Source organism: Zonotrichia albicollis, chromosome 25 (assembly GCF_047830755.1).
Source record: "Zonotrichia albicollis isolate bZonAlb1 chromosome 25, bZonAlb1.hap1, whole genome shotgun sequence".
NCBI classification, from domain to species: Eukaryota; Metazoa; Chordata; class Aves; order Passeriformes; family Passerellidae; genus Zonotrichia; species Zonotrichia albicollis.
The window spans coordinates 2,147,530-2,161,390 of record NC_133843.1 but is presented as its reverse complement, the minus strand read 5'-3'; the positions used below and the strand labels follow the sequence as shown (position 1 = coordinate 2,161,390).

Below are 13,861 nucleotides of genomic sequence, written 5' to 3'. Positions count from 1 at the left end.
TCACACAGACCATGAAATGAGTGGCAGATTCTATTCAAGATAATTTTGATACAGCTGGCAACAAGCAGCACATTCTCTAATCATCTGCAGCTCCCTCCTTGGGTTTTTCCTCTTCATTTTGTGCTTGGACAGGGGAGATGTTACAGAGCAACATTAAAATGGATAATGGGAGAATTTGCTTCCTAATTGTCTGACTGGGCAGTTCCACCTCTTCCTGCTGATTTTGAGCCTCAGCTTCACCTCCTTGGCTGCAGTCCCTGTCTTGCCTTTTAAAAGCACTTGGAGTCTTTCTGAATAAAACCTTAATAAAGAATCAGCCTTTGTTGTTTCCCAGTTGCAGCAGGGTTCTGGAGCCTTTCATTAATCTGTCACTCATTCTGACTTTTCTAATAATTAGTCCAAGTGAAGGGGGGAAAAAAAGCAATCTGCCATTGTTACCAGAGCAGGAGCTGGGTGTTCCATCCACAGCTTTAATTTGGAGTTTTATTTTCATTATCTTCATAGTTTTGACCCACCTGGCAAAATGTCTTCTGGGATGTCCTGTGAATTCCTGGTAACATTTAAGCCAATGGTAAGTGCACAGTGAGGAGAATCCTAGTAAAGGCCACTAGTCTGATTAAAACCATTATTAACTGAATTTCTTAATGGTTAACAAGAAAATTACATTTTTAGAAGAGCTACTGTTGCACAGGGACAGCTGTGTGCATGTTCAAGCTCTGATAAATTGTCATAAGGCAAATTCTGAGGACATGTTTGGAAAAATGCCTCCAAATGAGAGCAAGTTTCCAAATATTTATAATCTTGCCCAGCTCAAGTTAACCAAGCTGTCACAAAGACTGTTTTAAAGTGGAAACATGGAATCAGTAAAGATAAATTTTAATATGGTACTCAAAGAATGAGTGAAAATATTTTTCATCAGGCTAAATCTTCTGAAATTACTTAGGGTTTTTTTTCTGTTTTGTTTTCTAGGTAAATAAAGGGCTGGAAGGAGCAATCATGTTTATGGCCCAGACAGGTTCTTTTTCTGTTCCACTGAAATGCACGGTCAAAACCTGCATGGTAAGAGACTTCTTTTAAGCATGTAGATAATATAATTATTATTATAAAAAGCTGATGCTCACTTAATTGACATTAGTGCTATGTAGGCCAGTGGTAATTAATGGTTTGTTTTCTCACAGCTGGCTCTGGATAAGGAGCTCATTGACTTTGGCAGCCTTGTGGTGGGAGAGACAATTTCACGGCCCATCACCCTGACAAACAGCGGCGCTCTGGGAGCCACATTCCGAGTCTGGGCGTCACCAGGTGCCACAAGTACCCTCAGAGCAGCAGCAAAAGCTGCTCCTGCTATCGTGGTGCGTTCAAAAGCACTTCCCTGAAGGAACAGAAATGTTCTGCTTTGGAAATGTGGTGCAGGTTGTGCAGTTTGTGCAGAGTCACAAAGCAGCTCAGGTCAGAAGGACTTGGGAAGTTCATCACGTCCAACCTTTAGTACATTTGCTGTAAATATAATCTGTTAGACCCAAATATTGGAAGGTGAAAGCAATTCTCTTGTGAGGCATGGGGAAACCAGCAATGCTGATTTTTTAAAGTATTTTAGTAATTTATGTCACGATTCCCATTTTCTCCACATTGCTGACAATTAGGAGAAAATACTTCAGTTAAAAGAGGAGATTCTGACAGAGTCATTAAAAATCTCAACTCGTGGAAGGCAGAAGCATGTGAACTGCTGCAAAACTAGCAATCAAGTGAGGGGTGTGATAAAGAGAGGGCTGGTTTCACCAGACTTAGTTTTGACATAAAACTGCCTGGGTTTCCACTAGAAAAATGTTGGTTTTGTTAATTGTAAAGTAACTGGCATTGCACTGCACTGCTCCTGTTCCATTATTTACCTGTTTGGGGCAGCCAGCAAAAAATCCAATCTGCTCATTGATAAAGGTCTGGTAGAATGTGCAGTTCTTGGAAAGTGCAACACATTTCTCCATTTATAACATGGAACTATTGCAAGAAAACACAAATCTGGTTTGCATAAAACTTTTGCTGGGTAGAACTGGAGCTGGTGCAAGGCAGAGGAGCAGCCATGGGAGAAAATCCCTCTTTGTGTTTCCCAATAGGTCACTGAATATCCCAGTGACTCTGAAGAGGAAAAGGAAGGCAGCACAGGCCCTGTGGCAGCTGGGGATCCAAACCAGAGCTGTGCTGAGCCCAGGGAGGGAATGACCCCCAGTGCAGCCCAGGAGCCCAAGAGAAGCAGTGCCACAGGTGAGGTGATGCTGTGGAACCCAGCCCTGCCTTCCCCAGGCCAGGCTTTAGCCAGCTTAACCTCCTGGAAAGGACTGAGCAGTTCAGTTTGCAAAGTTACCCAGTAAATGGAGTAGCTCATCCCTGCAGGAGTAATGTTAGATTTCTTTGTGTGCTGCCTCACGGAAAATGACTAAAAATAATGTTTGACACCATTATATCAAAAGCAGCAGAGAACCTCAGTGCTCATTAGTGATCAACAATTCAAACTCAGAAGAACACAGAACCCAACCAGCTTCAGAAATTGCAAAATTGTTAACATCATCCCTGTCTCAGCAACTGAATCCCCACTTCTCAGAATAGCAATCCACATGACAGGTTTATTTTTATAGTCTGTAATTCTAGGAACAAGGAAGCAGAAAGATGAACCTCCTCAGACATTTTCCATCTCATTCCTAATGTTTACTATGTGCTTAATAAAATCCAGTCTTGTAGATGAAAAACTTTCTTAATTTGCTTCTTATCTGTGTTCTTTAACATTTCTCCCCAATACTGATTCCAATTTCAGGAAGCTGAAGGTTCCATGGGAAGGCTGTGGGTGGTTTTTGCAGGTCCTTCTGGCTGCATTCCTTTATCCCACTGAAATTGCTCTTGAAGGCCATCCCCACTGCAGCTGAGTCTGTATTTTTGAACCATTCATGTTGTTACTCAGTGGAAGGCTCCAAATTAGACTAAAACTGGATGGCCAAACAAATATTTCCTTGCAGACATTCAGATTTTGCCATCACAGCTATACATGCCTGGATTTGCAATATTGACTCAAATTAATGTACTTGTGCCTTGTTGGATATTGTTTGTGGGATATCCAGCATTTTATTTTGTTTTGTGTTTGTTTCTTTCCCCAATTGGTCCAGGAGAATTAAATACCAGATCACATCTGGACAGAGACCATGAAGATAATTTAATGGAAGTTTCTCCTGAAGAAATACCAGTTGAAATTATGCTTGGAAAGGTAATGAACGTCCTGAGATCCAGACAAGATTTCACTAGGCTGAGCCTGCATCAAATAAATTGCTCAAGTACATGGTCATTCCAAGCCCACTGGACATCACTGTATCACAGTTAATTCTTAAAATGAAATCACAGCACTTTCCCCCTTTCTTTTGATCTATAGAGACAGAAGGTTTGATCTATAGAGACAAAAGGTTTAACTTTTTGTTCTAAAAAAGGTTAAGACCTTTTAACAGAACTTTTTGTGGCAATTCACATTTGCCACAATTCATTCTTTTTTTCTGCTATGTGGTTCTGTGGTTAAACAAAGTCTGGTGGCAACAGACAAGGAGGGGCAGGAAGAATTTCTGGGAAATGTCAGATTTGAGCCATTTTATTGCTCTGATTCTGATTTTTCCTGTGCATAGAGAGTTCAGTTTAGTTCCAAAGCAGGTGTAGTGGAGTGTGTGTGCAGTGATTCTGTACAGCCCCTTTATTTCTATGCAATTCCTTGAGTTTCACTGTTGTTCCTCAGGTGACTGAGGGTGAGATTGGACCCTTCAGCTCAGTGAAAATCCCAGTGCTGTTTGTCCCAGCTGTCCCTGGGGACGTGAGGGCAGAGTTTGTGATCCTGTTTGACAACCCAGACTGCAAACCAGTGAGTGACCTGCTTCAAACCATGTGGGAAATAGTTTAAAATCTACTCATTTATGTGCTTCTCAAGATTTATGTGTTAGGTGGTTTTATGGGAGTCATAGCTCTTATTTCTGATGCAGGATGTTTATTATATTATATATAATATATTATAATATTATATATTATTATACCTGCTAATTCTCTTAATTTCTATGCAAATAATCCTGATATTCCCGTTTGATCAGACATCCTCTTGGAAAACATCTCATGTCCTGGAAATAAATGGGGAAATATTCTCCCTTATTCCCAACCCACCTAGTTTATTTTCTTTCTGATCTATCAGAATTGGAATTATTTAAGAGGCAGTAGTGAAGCTGATGTGTGAAAGCTGGAAGAGATGACAACTTTAGTTACCACTTCAGCATATTGTGATTCTCAATTTTATTGGGAGCCAAATTCTGCTTGGAACAGTTCACAGCAGCTTGCCAAAAATGAAAGACAAAGTTCCCAGCAGCTCAGCAGCCACTCTTGGCTGTCCCTTGGGCTGCAGAAGGAGCTGCAGATCCTGCTGTGAGATCCTTCTGCAGGCCCAGCCTTGCAGGGCTGAGCTCTGTGGGCCCTGGGGCCAGACTGGGCACTGCAGGGAGCACAGCCCTGTGCTGCAATCCCTGCAGTTCTGTGCTGCAATCCCTGCATGTCTGTGCTGCAATCCCTGCATGTCTGTGCTGCAATCCCTGCATTTCTGTGCTATAATCCCTGCATGTCTGTGCTGCAATCCCTGCATGTGTGTGCTATAATCCCTGCATGTCTGTGCTGCCTCTCCTGCATTTCTGTGCTATAATCCCTGCATGTCTGTGCTGCAATCTCTGCATGTCTGTGCTGCAATCCCTGCATGTCTGTGCTATAATCCCTGCATGTGTGTGCTGCAATCCCTGCATTTCTGTGCTGCAATCCCTGCTTGTGTGTGCTGCAATCCCTGCATGTCTGTGCTATAATCCCTGCATTTCTGTGCTGCAATCCCTGCATGTGTGTGCTGCAATCCCTGCATTTCTGTGCTGCAATCCCTGCATGTCTGTGCTATAATCCCTGCATGTGTGTGCTGCAATCCCTGCATGTGTGTGCTGCCTCTCCTGCATGTCTGTGCTATAATCCCTGCATTTCTGTGCTGCAATCCCTGCATGTGTGTGCTATAATCCCTGCATTTCTGTGCTGCAATCCCTGCATGTCTGTGCTGCCTCTCCTGCATTTCTGTGCTGCAATCCCTGCATTTCTGTGCTATAATCCCTGCATTTCTATGCTGCAATCCCTGCAGGTCTGTGCTGCAATCCCTGCATGTCTGTGCTATAATCCCTGCATTTCTGTGCTGCAATCCCTGCATGTCTGTGCTGCCTCTCCTGCATTTCTGTGCTGCCTCTCCTGCATTTCTGTGCTGCAATCCCTGCAGGTCTGTGCTGCCTCTCCTGCATTTCTGTGCTGCCTCTCCTGCATTTCTGTGCTGCCTCTCCTGCATGTCTGTGCTGCCTCTCCTGCATTTCTGTGCTGCAATCTCTGCATTTCTGTGCTGCAATCCCTGCTTGTGTGTGCTGCAATCCCTGCATGTCTGTGCTGCAATCCCTGCATGTCTGTGCTGCCTCTCCTGCATTTCTGTGCTATAATCCCTGCATGTCTGTGCTGCCTCTCCTGCATTTCTGTGCTGCAATCCCTGCATGTGTGTGCTGCAATCCCTGCATGTCTGTGCTATAATCCCTGCATTTCTGTGCTGCAATCCCTGCATTTCTGTGCTGCAATCCCTGCATGTCTGTGCTATAATCCCTGCATGTCTGTGCTATAATACCTGCATTTCTGTGCTGCAATCCCTGCATGTTTGTGCTATAATCCCTGCATGTCTGTGCTGCCTCTCCTGCATGTCTGTGCTGCAATCCCTGCATGTGTGTGCTGCAATCCCTGCATGTCTGTGCTGCAATCCCTGCATGTGTGTGCTGCAATCCCTGCATGTCTGTGCTGCAATCCCTGCAGGTCTGTGCTGCAATCATTGCATGTCTGTGCTGCCTCTCCTGCATTTCTGTGCTGCCTGGAGGAGCTGCAGCCTCAGGAGAGCCTGGACTGGGGCCCATCCACTTCAGCTAAAGGCTCTTTAAATAATTCTTCTCAATGTCATGGGCAGATGCTCTTCTTTCATGTTCCCTGTCAAGGAATCCAAAGTATAATATACCAAAGTATAATTGTGTTTCTCTGCTGGGGCACTGGAACATCCTGGGTTTACTTTGCAAAGGATTTTCCTAGGTCTGCCTCCTTAAAGAACCTGTTGCACTACAAATAATAAAACATTTTACTCAGCTGAATTTACAGCAGAAATCCTTGCTGGAAGTCAGTAAGAATGTGAGACTGACACAAGTAACCCCCTGCCATTGCTGCCCTGCCAGCTGAGCTTCAGTGCCATTGGAGTTTCTGTGGATGTGCCCATCTGGGTGCCCCAGCCCAACGTGGACCTCAAGATCTGCCTGTACGGGCGGCTGTACCAGGACAGCGTGGAGGTGCGCAGCAGGTGAGGTGTCCTGGTGCCCCTGGCACTGCCCCTGGCACTGGCACTGTGGGTGAGCTGCCATGGGTGCCCCTGGCACTGCCCCTGGCACTGTGGGTGAGCTGCCATGGGTGCCCCTGGCACTGCCCCTGGCACTGCGGGTGAGCTGCCCTGGTGCCCCTGGCACTGCCCCTGGCCCTGGCACTGCGGGTGAGCTGCCCTGGTGCCCCTGGCACTGCCCCTGCCCCTGGCACTGTGGGTGAGCTGCCATGGGTGCCCCTGGCACTGTGAGTGAGCTGCCCTGGTGCCCCTGGCACTGCCCCTGGCACTGTGGGTGAGCTGCCCTGGGTGCCTCTGGCACTGTGGGTGAGCTGCCCTGGTGCCCCTGGCACTGCCCCTGGCACTGTGGGTGAGCTGCCCTGGGTGCCCCTGGCACTGTGAGTGAGCTGCCCTGGTGCCCCTGGCACTGCCCCTGGCCCTGGCACTGCGGGTGAGCTGCCCTGGTGCCCCTGGCACTGCCCCTGGCACTGTGGGTGAGCTGCCCTGGTGCCCCTGGCACTGCCCCTGGCCCTGGCACTGTGGATGTGCTGCCCTGGTGCCCCTGGCACTGCCCCTGGCACTGTGGGCTGCCCTGGGTGCCCCTGGCACTGCCCCTGGCACTGGCACTGCAGCTGAGCTGCCATGGGTGCCCCTGGCACTGGCACTGCAGCTGAGCTGCCATGGGTGCCCCTGGCACTGTGGGTGAGCTGCCCTGAGTGCCCCTGGCACTGCCCCTGGCACTGCCTCTGACACTGCAGCTGAGCTGCCCTGCGTGCCCCTGGCACTGTGGGTGAGCTGCCCTGGTGCCCCTGGCACTGCCCCTGGCACTGTGGGTGAGCTGCCATGGGTGCCCCTGGCATTGCCCCTGGCCCTGGTACTGCAGCTGAGCTGCCATGGGTGCCCCTGGTGCTGTGGGTGAGCTGCCATGTGTGACCCTGGCATTGCCCCTGGCCCTGGCACTGTGGGTGAGCTGCCATGGGTGCCCCTGCCCCTGGCACTGCAGCTGAGCTGCCGTGGGTGCCTCTGGCCCTGGCACTGCAGCTGAGCTGCCGTGGGTGCCCCTGGCCCTGGCACTGCAGCTGAGCTGCCGTGGGTGCCCCTGGCCCTGGCACTGCAGGGGCACATCCTCTGAGCCCTCTGAGCTCTGGGAATTTTGTGCATCCCGCTAAGGCAGACTCCCACCAGCAGCCCTGGCTATGGGGGAGCCCCTCAGCTCCCCAGCCCTGCCACATTCCCAGGGATGCTCCTGTTCCTGGGCAGAGCTGGGAAGCCCCAGGGAGCAGCAAATCCACAGTTTCCTCATGAGGAGTCTGCACACTCAATGTTTAGGGATATAAATGTATCTAAAATTAAGTGCACATTGGGCTGATTCAGCCAGGGAATTTTATGTAGGAATATTTTGTTGTTTCTCAGTTATTTTGCATTCAATTAAAGTTCTGGGGGGACTTAGGATCTGGAAACCAGTTTCATGAGAGTCTTTCCAGACCTGGAACTAGATGCTGGATAAATCACGTCAGTCCTTTTGCATTCACTCTAAAATGGGGAAGGTGCAGCTTTTCCTGACCCATTGAGGTCTCCCCTGGAAGGACAGATCCCTGTGGTCACACAGAGAGTGAGCAGCCCGTGAGTGACAGGGGAACATTTCTGGGTGTTTCAGAGTCCAAGTCAGTCACATCTGAGGGCTGGTTCTGTTTGCACTGGGATAGAAAGGGAATATTCCACTCCTTGGCTTCTGGAGATTTCCTGCTATTAAAAGTACTTATGGGAACATTTAATTGTCTTCAGGTGCTGGGTGTCTTCCCTCCACCTAATGCACTCACTATGGAATTCTTATTTTAACAATTTGCATTTCTTAGAGTCTATTTCAATAGGATTGGGGTGGGTTTGTGGGAGGGTGGGGGAGAGATTGATTCTATGGAAGGCATCCATTCTAAACCTCTTACCAGAATTACAGACTGCAGAGATTCTTCACAGTTGGAAAGAAATGAGTAAAGCTGTTATCTCAGAAATTCAGCTTACAGATATGACAAGCACAAGTTGTTATGTAAGTGATTTTACTTGGTCTAGATAACCCAGGGATAAAACTTATAAGTATAGAAACAGAATAACTCTCCTAATGAAACTTAAGAGTTCAAGGGGATCTCAAAGATAGAAGCTGTCAAATTGCTTACGGCAAAACTTCTTAACTGAGGGAAAAATCCTGCTGATCCTTTGCCAAGTTGCACTAAATTAAGAGCACTTAATATGTAGTAGCCTGTCCTTAGCACCCTGGCAAGTCAAGGCTTTGATTTATCACCCAATTTCCATAATTAGCAAAAATTGCCTGTTAGAGTCAGGTGGGCTGAAATTCAGTGTATTTGATGTGCAGGAATACCATGTGTCAATTTTTTATCCAAAAGTGGATTGATTCCATCCTTCTGTTGTGGCCTGAGCAGATTCTGCCTCCAGGAGCTCCTGCCCCTTCCCTTGGTGTGTCAGGAGGAGAATTCCTCCTGCAGCCTGCCTGTGACTTGCCTGTAGCACAAGGGGAAAATAAAGTTTCCAAGAGAGCCAGAAACCTCTGGAACTGGAATGTAAAATATTGCTAATATTGGTTTTGTTCTGGGTTTTAATTTGTTTTTTTTTTTCCTGGTCAAGAAGACTGTGGCAATCAGGCAGCAAAAATAAGCAGCATGAAGGGTGAAAGTGTCTTATCAGAATTGTGTTCAATAGAAATAATTTTAAAAAGTCATTTCTTCAGCAGGTTATAATCTGCACTGATTTAATGAAGTAGTATATAATTCTCTTAGATTGTCAACAGTCAGAAATCATTGCAGCTCCCAGCCCCACTTGCTGTAGCTGTTGATTTAGAGGAGACCATCTGGCCTGACAGCTTGGAAACCAGTCCAGGGGAAGGAGAATGACAAGCTGAAATATTTGTAAATTGCTCGGCAATTTTGCACTTAGGCATAAAATTCCAAGGCAGGGGATGGTCCGTGGCTGTTGCTGTGCTGTGATAGGGCCAGAATTCAGACAGGCAGAGCATTCCTGGTTCCCAGTGTGCCGTTCCCAGGGCAAATGGATCCCAAGGTTTAGCAGGGGAGCTGGCAGCACCAGCTCAGGCTCACTGGGACTGCCAGCCCTGCAGAATCTCTGCTGGTGGAGGACAGGTCACATCTGTTTAAGGAAATCACCAGGGTTCAGTCATCCTATTGATCCTGACAGAGCCAGTGTGTGTTAGGAGCCAATAATCAGCTGATATTTCACAATAGCTTGGCTGTGGCTGCCCCTGACCTGGCTGAGCTGTGCTGAGCTCTGACACTTCTCTGTGGATCCCTTTGAGCCCTGTTTGCTGCGTTTGTTACAGAACTTCCAAGTCTTGTTTTCTGTACTTAAAAGAGAACACAACTGTGTGAGCTTGCTGTGGCACTTTTCCATGCCCGTCACTTTCAAAGGAAGCTCAGGATTGTTCTGATTACAATGCAGGGCTGGGGGCAGGAGGGCTCAGACTCCAGAGTCACTGAAGTGGCCTCAAAGGCACCTGAGCCCCTCTGATGTGTTTGCAGAGCAACAACCACGCTGCGTTTGAAGTTTGAGGTGTGCAGAGAACTGAGCAAGCACATGGAGCTGCTTCCAAAAACAGGCTACATCCGGGCTCAGTCATCCCTCAGTGCCCAGCTCAAGTTCCTGCCCAGGTAACCAACACTAACCCAACTCCAATCTGTCAGGATTTCAGCCGTGGCAGTGGAAAAGCTGAGCTGTTCCCTCCTGCTGTCCGGGCTGGAGCTCACGGGGCTGCTGCAGTGCAGGTCTGCTGTCCCCTGGCCCCCTGGGAGCTGCCAGATGCTCCCGCAGGAAATGAGCTTGGCAATGTCCCCCCGTGGCGGCAGCAGCGCTGTGGCACTGCGAGCCCTCGGCTCCTGCTGGGCTGCTCTGCTCTGTGGGAAGCTGTTCCTGCCCAGGGGGAGGTTATTGAGGCAGGTGGCTGCTTCATGGATCACTGATTGAATAATTTCTGGACAAGAACTCCTGTGCTTGCTAATTAAGGTGAGAGTGCTTGGGCTTCCTGTCCATATCTCTCCTCCCCAGGTACATTTTTCTCCAAATGATGAAGGTATTGAATGAATTTCACATGGTGTTTTATGTGACATCTGATGCTAAAAGCTTTATCACAACAAGTTTTGTTTCTCCATTTTACAAAACAGCTACAAATACAAACATAGCTCAGGGATAGGAAACAATTCCAGTTTCTAAAAATTTAAATACCAGAGCTCCCATTGGCTGCTGTTCATTTTATTTTCCTCATCATTGCTCTCCTAAAGAATTTAGCAGGACATTTCTTTTTAAAAAAATAATTAATTACATATGGAATTCAGCGTCTTTGGCTTTGACTGCTGCTGCCAAGCTGCTGCTTCTTTGATGTGAGTACTTAGTCCCAGGGATGTGTTTGGATTCTCACAGATGTGCTCAGCACCTCTGGATTCTATCCTGACTGCAACATTTTCACCAGGTTTGTATTCAAAGAACTCAGAGTATTTACAGTTGTTGCAGCATCTCAAATCCCATCAGATTACAACAACAGTAACATGGTGACACATCCCAGTTCCTGAACCTCGGCTGCTGTGAGGCACCGCTCCCTCTCTATACAGACAGAGCTTGGATTTAGAACCTTAATCTTCCTTTAAAAATGGGGAAGCTTCAGAAAGGAGATTTGATGAGATTAAGGCATTTCTGACACACCAAATAAGTATCTGGCTGTTTGAGGGTACAGATGATTTAAAGACCTGAAGCAGGGGAGTGCTGGGAGCTGAGGGAAGCACTGAGCCAGTGACACTTTCCGTCAGGGCTGGCACGGAGCTGCCATTAGGAGCTCTATTAATAGAGCAGCTGTGCCACAAGTGACACAGAGGGAAGAGAAGCCCCCACTCAGCAGTGCTGAGGGAGCTGGGAGCTGCCTGAAGGCCTGGGAGGCTCTGCTGAGTGTTCTGTGCACAGTTCTGTGCACAATTCTGTGCACACTGACATTCCTGGGCAGGTGCTCCCAAACCCAGCTCCTGGCAGCTCCAACATTTCCTGTTCAGTTGAAGGCAAGTTCTCTACTCTGCTGCCTTTCAGAATTCCCAAACACCACATCCTGTAGTTCCCTGCATTTGGAACTAGTCCTGGCAATCTAAATTTGATTTGTCTTCTGTGCTTCTCTTTAATTGTGCCATTTTCATAAAAATTTTTAAAGGATTCCACAACCTTTCCCCCAAGGTACAGCAGCTAATTGAGAGTCCATCCTTGTGTCCATACAGTTATAAGTATTTTCTTCCCCCTCTGGATTATTATGAATCAGGTTAATTTCTTCTGCTATTGACATGTCCTGTGACAAAGTAAAAGCTGTAAAAACTCCTCCCTTGCACTTAACCTCAGTTCAATGTGTAAAGAACTTCCCAACATCTTTGAACATCACCCTTATTGCAAAATAACAGCGAGATTTGGGATCACCATGGTGACTGAGTGGGTGTTATTTTTGTTCTTTAACAATACATTAAAGAGTTGCAGGCAATTCCATGAGTAGTAGTAGAACATGAGCACTGTGGAGACCCAAGAAGAGGAAGCAGCTCACTCTGGTGCTCTGAGATATAAATAGAGCAGCAGAGCTAAAAATGCTCCAGGTTTGTATTGTCTTGGCTTGAAGCTCTGCAATGGAGCTCGTGACAGCAAGATGTTCACCTACAGAAAACCTGAATATTCCTTATGAATTCTGAGGCTGGTGGGTGCTCAGGCACTGCTGGGCTCCAGGTTTCAAATGTTCATTTGATATCTCTGCTTTGGGGTACAAAGTGGTTCTGCCCCAGGCTGACCATTACCCTCAGAGGGAGCCCCTGCCTGGCCTGGGTTGGGGGTGTGCTGGGGCTGCAGCAAAGATCCACAGCATTCATATTCTGATTAGAGTGTAAGCTTTTAATTTTTCAGAATTTTAATTGACAGGATGGCATTAAAAAAAAAAAAAAAGATAAATGGATGCTGACCTCTGTGACTGCCCTTCAAATCCTGTGTGTCCAAAATCCTGTCTTTAAAAACAAAAAAAATCCAATATAACTGTACAAGGTCAATGACTGTGACATCACTGCCGTGCAGCCCATGCCCTCCTGCTCAGAGCATTGCCTGGGGGTGCCAGGCTGGAGGAAATCTGGGACAAATCCAGAATATTCTTGACCTGACTGCATCTTCTTTCCCCTGGTCAGGAGGTGGAACCTCACAGGTCACTCATTTTTGATTGGCATTTTCTTCCACCCATCTTTTTCCATTTTCTCTAATATTTGAATTTATTGTACAAGCAGAATTTTAATGAGAATTCCCTTCCGTGAAGAACTGGAGTTGATGCTTAACCAGGTGAATCCTCCAATTTGAGGACAATTAAATGAAGACTAAAAGCTGTGAATAGTAAAACTTTCAGACCTTAAGTAACAGGATTCAGTTTGTTTTTCTTTCTGTTCATAAATAATCCATCCAAAATTCATTATTCCCCTCAGTGAGAAAATAGTCAGAATGTTTTCATGGCACTGACTGGATTTGTTCTTTTGGGTTTCCAGGCAGTCCCTTCCTGAAGATGCAGGGAGTTATTTCAATGCAGAGACAGGAATCCTGGAGGCCCCAGTGACAATCCTGATCATGGACAAGGTCAGGGATTTTTGTGATGCTGATTATCAGACTGACAATTTATGTAAATTATTTTAGTGAATTTTCACTTAATGATACCTAATTTTAGATTAGTTCTTTACTAATTGAGGCTCTGTGGTAATAGTTAAAGATGCTTAAAGTGCTGATATAGATTTGATCATTTTTCTTGTCTCGTATTTGCAATCTAGGAAGTTTAATCCTTTCTCCTCAGTACTGATCTCATGTAACTGTCAAGGAACAGAGTAACTTTTTCTTGCACTTTTCCTTTTGGATGACATTTCATTTAAATCCTGTCCTCACAACCCACAGATGGAGGTTTTTATCCTGTTCTCTTGCATTTGTTTCAGGCTAAAAAAGTGAATTTTACTGTCCATGCCATTGTTACTACTTCTGATTTGGAAATCAGCCCAGCACAGATCAGCTTTGGGTACTGCACGATCTACGAAGCTGTGCAGGCAAATGTCACCCTAACAAACAAATCCATCTTGCCACAGGAGTTTGGATTTGTGGGACTGCCAGAGGTATGGACTGATCCCACACACACCCCCTCTGCTGTCAAAATAGATTTCAGTGTCATGGGAACGTGTTCAGTGTGAGTGTAAATAAATCATGACTGGTTCTTGCATGGGAATCCTGCTGGAGCTCTGTCCTGCAGTGTGTGACTCTCCCTCTGCATTTCCCACACAGTGCAAATCCCTGTGAGGAGATTTTCCTGTTCCTCACCTTTTCCTGGCAGAATTCCTGGGTTTTTACACCAAGAGATCTCCTAAAAGAACACCTGGGACACTT

The 13,861-nt window shown here is 46.6% G+C and overlaps 1 protein-coding gene across 1 annotated transcript in view; it reads left to right on the top strand.

The window, feature by feature from the left end:
* The window catches only part of CFAP74 (cilia and flagella associated protein 74), a 42,999-nt gene that overhangs the window by 13,835 nt on the left and 15,303 nt on the right, over positions 1-13,861 (top strand). The window contains exons 15-24 of the mRNA XM_074558428.1: positions 505-571; positions 970-1,059; positions 1,179-1,352; positions 2,112-2,254; positions 3,133-3,250; positions 3,764-3,886; positions 6,288-6,409; positions 9,970-10,098; positions 12,985-13,072; positions 13,420-13,593. Of these exons, the coding sequence (XP_074414529.1) occupies positions 505-571; positions 970-1,059; positions 1,179-1,352; positions 2,112-2,254; positions 3,133-3,250; positions 3,764-3,886; positions 6,288-6,409; positions 9,970-10,098; positions 12,985-13,072; positions 13,420-13,593 (1,228 nt within the window). The remainder of the gene's footprint in view (positions 1-504; positions 572-969; positions 1,060-1,178; positions 1,353-2,111; positions 2,255-3,132; positions 3,251-3,763; positions 3,887-6,287; positions 6,410-9,969; positions 10,099-12,984; positions 13,073-13,419; positions 13,594-13,861) is intronic.